This window comes from Rhincodon typus, chromosome 31, assembly GCF_021869965.1.
Source record: "Rhincodon typus isolate 14 chromosome 31, sRhiTyp1.1, whole genome shotgun sequence".
NCBI lineage: Eukaryota > Metazoa > Chordata > Chondrichthyes > Orectolobiformes > Rhincodontidae > Rhincodon > Rhincodon typus.
Genome location: NC_063362.1, coordinates 16473723 through 16479195, shown reverse-complemented (window position 1 = coordinate 16479195; position 5473 = coordinate 16473723). Strand labels below are relative to the sequence as shown.

Here is a 5473-nt window from a genome sequence, read left to right as displayed (position 1 = left end):
AGTCAGCACCTTCAGGAGAGGAGGGGGAGCTGTACCCCAGGGAGAGTCAGCACCTTCAGGAGAGGAGGGGTGATTTTGTATCACAGTGATCTGCTCTTTCCAATATTGAATTTCTGTGACGTTGTAGCATTTAGCTTATTGTTTCTTTGAAGGAGGGTTAAAGATTTATTTCAAATGTAACACTGTAACAGTGCTGGGAAGGAAATATTCAGGATGGATAAAATGTGCCATTGAGTTGTGTCAATAGTTAAAATTAATTGCAAAGTAATGGTTTGTGTGAAAGAGAATGTGAATATTGAAAGATCATTTGAAGGCTGTGTGGTAAGTTAATTGGATCGTTTTACTTATGGGCAGGCACAGGCTTAATGGGTCAAACAGCTCCTGTTGTTTTACATCATTTGTAGAGTTTTGGTTCTATGTTTCTCTTTTCTTAAAGGAAACTAAATTAAGATAGAATCATTGAAATGTTATTACTTAATAAACCTTATACAGTGGGAATACCTGCCTCTTGATAATAAATATACAATCTTATTTTATTTTGGATGAATTCAATTTTGTTACCTTGACCCCACAATCCTTTGCCCCTGAGTTGCACACAGTCACTGTTCACCATATCCCCTGAAGGGGTACAGAACTGGCTTTTTATTTGAAACCCAGCTGCTGGGCTCAATGTGGAAGTGAATCAAATTGGTTGTGTGGTGGTGGTGCCTGTTGATACAGCATTCAGTCTTGCTGCAGGCTGCTCCCACACACTGCGCCCTCTGTGTGAGGTAGCTGTACATTAAATGTACCTGCCTGTGTTACATTTGAGGAGTAGCTTTTTCATCAGCAACACAATGACACTAGTGCTACTCCAAAATGTTGGAGGGAGAAGACAGACAGTGTGGGAAAGAATCTTGCATGAGAACACTTTGACACATAGCCTTTACATTTGTGAGCATTTTCTGTAAGGGTCACACCAACTTCCTGTGGCTTTTCATTGATACTGTGAGAATAATAAAGCAGATATGGACATCATTCAAAGCAAAGATTGGCACTCCATCCAGCACCTTCAACATTCACTTCCTCCACCACTGATGTACAGTGGAAGCAGTGTGTAACACCTACAAGATACACTGCAACAACTCACCAAGACTTGCCAGACAGCAACTTCCAAACTGCAAACTCTGCCATTGAGAAGGACAAGGGCAGCATGGGAATATGACCATTGCCTAATGCCTTGTATAGTTTTAGCAAGACCTCCCTACTTTTATATTTCCTTCCCTTTGAAATAAAGGCCAACATTTCATTACCCTTCTCCATTACCCGCTGAACTTGGATGCTAGTGTTTCTTGATTTATGCGTGAGGCCTTCTAAACCCTTTTGTGCTGTAGCTTTCTGCTGTCTTTCTCCATTTAAATAATATTCAGCTCCTCTATTTTTTCTGTGAAAGTGCATAACCTTGGATTTACCCACATCATATTCTATCTGCCAAATTTTTGTCCATTAACTTAATCTGTCTATCCCTCTGCAGGTTCTTCATCTCAATGTCACCATTTGCCTTCCCAAATATTTCTGTGCCATCTGCAAACTTGGTGATAGTACATTCACTTTCCTCATCCAAGTAATTAATATATGTTTGAAATAATTGTGGCCCCAGCACTGATCCCTGTGACACTCAACTAGTTACAGGTTGTTATCCTGAAAATGCCCCTTTATCCCAAATCTCTGTCGTCTGTTAGTTAGCTAATGTTAATTCACTATCCCCAACATCATGGGTTCTTGTCTTGTTAAGTAGCCTTTTTCCCACATTTTCCCATAAGACAGACAGACATTGACTCACAGACAAGCACTGACTCTTAGTCAGACACTGACTCACAGACAGACAGAAACTCAGAGACAAATACACACAGTCTCATAGATAGACATCAATTCGCAGACACTGATACACTAACTCACAGGCAGACACTGACTTGTATACGGACATACATCACCTCACATACGTAATCTGACTGGCAGATAGACAGGTATTGATTCACAGTCAGACTCACAATCATTGACACATAGGTAGACGCCGACACACAGATAGATAGACAGACACTGACACACAGACCCAGATAAAACTACACATGCGCAAGGAAATATAGATGAACACAGGTACCCAGACAGATACTTGCATTATGATAACACAAAGGCAAACACACACAGGTATTCAGAGGGACCAAACATACAGATGTGTGTGCTCGTGCACATAGATGGAGCTGAACAGTCTAGGCCAAACAACATCCGGTAACTTGCACAGTAAAGACCCTAGTGTAAACTGATCAGCTCTGCTTATCCCTTTCCCCCATTCTGTGGCCCCCAAGTCTATTCCCTTCCAATCCCCTGCAACTTGAAAAGTTAAATTTATCCTATCTCAGAAACCCACAGTGTGAGTGTGACTGGACCCCCAGCTGTGACAGGGCTCTGGCAGCAAGAGATGGTTAAATAATTGGTGCACATTTGAGTTTTGATCTCACTCTGGTTCAAAGATCAATTTTGGCAAATTTGGCTCCCTGTAATCACATGAGGCTTTACTCACTAGTTTTTGAAAGTGAAAGTAAATGAACTGAAGAGGAAAGAGGCCAGACCGACATGTTGAAGTGTGAGAGATTCCTGAACACCCCTGTGGGGGGATTCAGCTTTGAGAACTGCCGTAGGTGAGTGAGTGGGAGCAAGTAACTGCAAGGAGAGTAATCCATGGAACATGTACAAAACAAAGAATGAAGGCTAAAGCTGGGCAGGAGGTTTATAGGGTCTTCCGTTGTTTGTTGTTGGGTTCCTGGTGCCCAGGCTGCTACTGAGATCAGTCCTGATACTGGCACAAGGCTCTCAGAGTGATTACACTGGACTGAAGGAGTAGGGGATCTGTGGCTGTACAACGCCCTCCCGACGCTGATAAACATTTTAAACGGTGTATGGTAAATGGAACCTGAAAGTAAGTCATTTCCTGAATGACTAGCAGAATAAGCATGGGGCAGAGGGGAATGTATTCACAAATTGTGATCAAATGGGGGATTATTCTCACAGACTGAAAAGCTCTCTAATATCAAAGTGAATAGTTCTTGATTCAAAATTCCCCTTTTCCTCATTCTCAGGGTAAAGGAGGGAGGATCCCAGTCCCTGCCGGCTCTCTTTCCCAATACCCCATCCCTTCTCTTGTACCATCCTCAACTTTCACTCCCTCTCTGCTTTCACTTCCACTGTCACTCTCTCCTACCCCCCTCTCTCCTCTCACTCCCTCCCCTGGTGGGGTTTGCTCCCATGGGGGTACATCTCACCAGCGCCCATTCTCTTTGGCACCGTATTCAGCAGGGAGTGAAAGTCTGCAACTGTTTTGACCCTGAGGTGAGAGAGTCAAGTTGTAGCTAGATCCCATTCTGACCTTCGCCATCCCACCGCCACTGGGCCACATTGTCCAGCTTGGAGGTGAGGGGGAGGTCAGAGAACAGCAGTTAACACTGTTTCAGAGATAATAGGAACTGCAGATGCTGGAGAATCTGACATAACAAGGTGTAGAGCTGGATGAACACAGCAGGCCAAGCAGCATCAGAGGAGCAGTTTATAGCAGTTAACACTGACCTTGTCTGAGGTCAGATCATTCAGCCATTCCAAGGGCCTGGTCAGAAGGAAGACACCAGGGGAGACGGCAGTTTAAAAAAGGTTAGAAATTGACCCGCGCAGAACTCCATCAATTCCAATTTTAGAAGAAAAACAAGTTGCACTTATATAGCGCTTTTTACAACTTCAGGATGTTTGAAAGCACTTCACAAGTAATCACTGTTGTAAAGCAGGAATCATGGCAACCAATCTGTGCATAGCAAGTTCCTACAGCGAGCGAAGGGACAATCTGTTTCTGTGATGGTGGCTGAGAGATAAGCAGTATCTGGGGATCTAGGAGAATTGCCCCACTCTCCTTCGGATTACTGCAACAAGATTAATTACATCCACCTGCGATTGCCGGTCCCTTGCGCAATCCTAGAGTAAGTGCTTAGGGCTCTGGTGTGAGACCTGAACCCACAATCGTCTGAGTCTGGCACGAAGGACACCCACTGAGCCAGTGTTAAATGGGTCTGCAAACTCAGCCACTCACCTGCTCTCTCTCTCTCCCTCTCCTTCACTCTAACATCTTCATCTCAAATCTCCTGTACCTTTCAGGAATGCAGCATTGGAGAGCGAACTGCAGCAGATGGGCTACAAACCCCCAAAAGCAAAGAAGACAGGGACCACGATCGCTGGCATCATCTTCAAGGTAAACCCTCACCAAAAACAAAGGGTTTCAGCTCTCCAAGCTTGCTGTGAATTCTCCACAGATTAAAAATTAAACTCTGGGACACCTCTCCATGAGCAAAAGAGTCAGGTAGAAAAACTGTAAGGGCAATTAATAATGTCTCATGTTTTCTTTTTCACACCCAGGTGTGCAGCACTTGGGGCAGTATATAATCCAAAAATCCAGTTTTAAAGTTTCCAGTTCTGAGCTTCCTGTAACAGAGTAATGATGGGGCTATAGCAGTGACAGACACCTAACCATCTGACTGTCCGTTTTCTGTCATCTGTAGGATGGGTTGATTCTGGGCTCTGATACCCGGGCCACGGATGACATGGTTGTTGCTGACAAGAACTGCATCAAGATCCATCACATTGCCCCCAACATTTAGTAAGTGTCTTCCTTGCAGTCAGTCTGTGTCATCTGCTCACAGGCTCAAATACCCATTCAATCATTCTCTCCAGTAAACCTTTCAGTTCACCTTTGCTCACTGGTTATCAACATTAGCAAATATTGTTCATTAAAATACAGAATGACTAAACATGCAAGCCACTCTTTTCGCACTAACTCAATGACTGTCTAACACATATTGAACCATGCTCTCTCTCCCTGAGGTATTAACCCCTCACTCTTTCTCACGCTCTGTGACAGTAAGCCCTCTCTCTGTCTCTATGATACTGAACCTTCACATTCTTGCTATTTTCCTGTGATATTTACCTCGTGCCTTCTCTCTTATTCTCCCCAATGATATTAAGCCCTCACTCTGTCATCCTCTCCCTGAGATTAACCCTTCACTCTCTCTGTGAATGTTAACCCCTACTCATCTTTTCTGTGTAATATTAACCCCCTTTCTCATTCTCCCTATGTTATTAACCCCTCACTCTTTCTATGTCTCTCCTTGTGTCACTAGCCATTCTCGTCCTCACACTCCCTGTGATATTAACACAACGCTCTCTCTTTCTCTCTCTCTCTCTCTCTCCCTGTGTTATTAGCCCCCACCTCTCACTATGATATTAGACCCATCTATCACTCACCATATTATTAACCCCTGTCTCTTACCTTGTCGTATTAACCCACTCTCTCCCTCTCTCCATGATATTAATTACCTCTCTCTCTCTCCCTGTGATATTAACCCGACTCACTCTCCCTGTGATATTAACGCCTCTGTCTCTCTCCCTGTCATATTAA

The 5473-nt window shown here is 43.8% G+C and overlaps 1 protein-coding gene across 1 annotated transcript in view; it reads left to right on the top strand.

Moving 5' to 3' along the window:
• Nucleotides 1–2557: 2557 nt before the first annotated feature.
• LOC109913776 (proteasome subunit beta type-7-like) overlaps nucleotides 2558–5473 on the top strand; it is a 9312-nt gene continuing 6396 nt past the window's right edge. Inside the window, exons 1-3 of the mRNA XM_048614840.1 lie at nucleotides 2558–2678; nucleotides 4177–4270; nucleotides 4578–4675. Coding sequence (XP_048470797.1) covers nucleotides 2614–2678; nucleotides 4177–4270; nucleotides 4578–4675 — 257 coding nt within the window. The 5' untranslated portion in view covers nucleotides 2558–2613. The remainder of the gene's footprint in view (nucleotides 2679–4176; nucleotides 4271–4577; nucleotides 4676–5473) is intronic.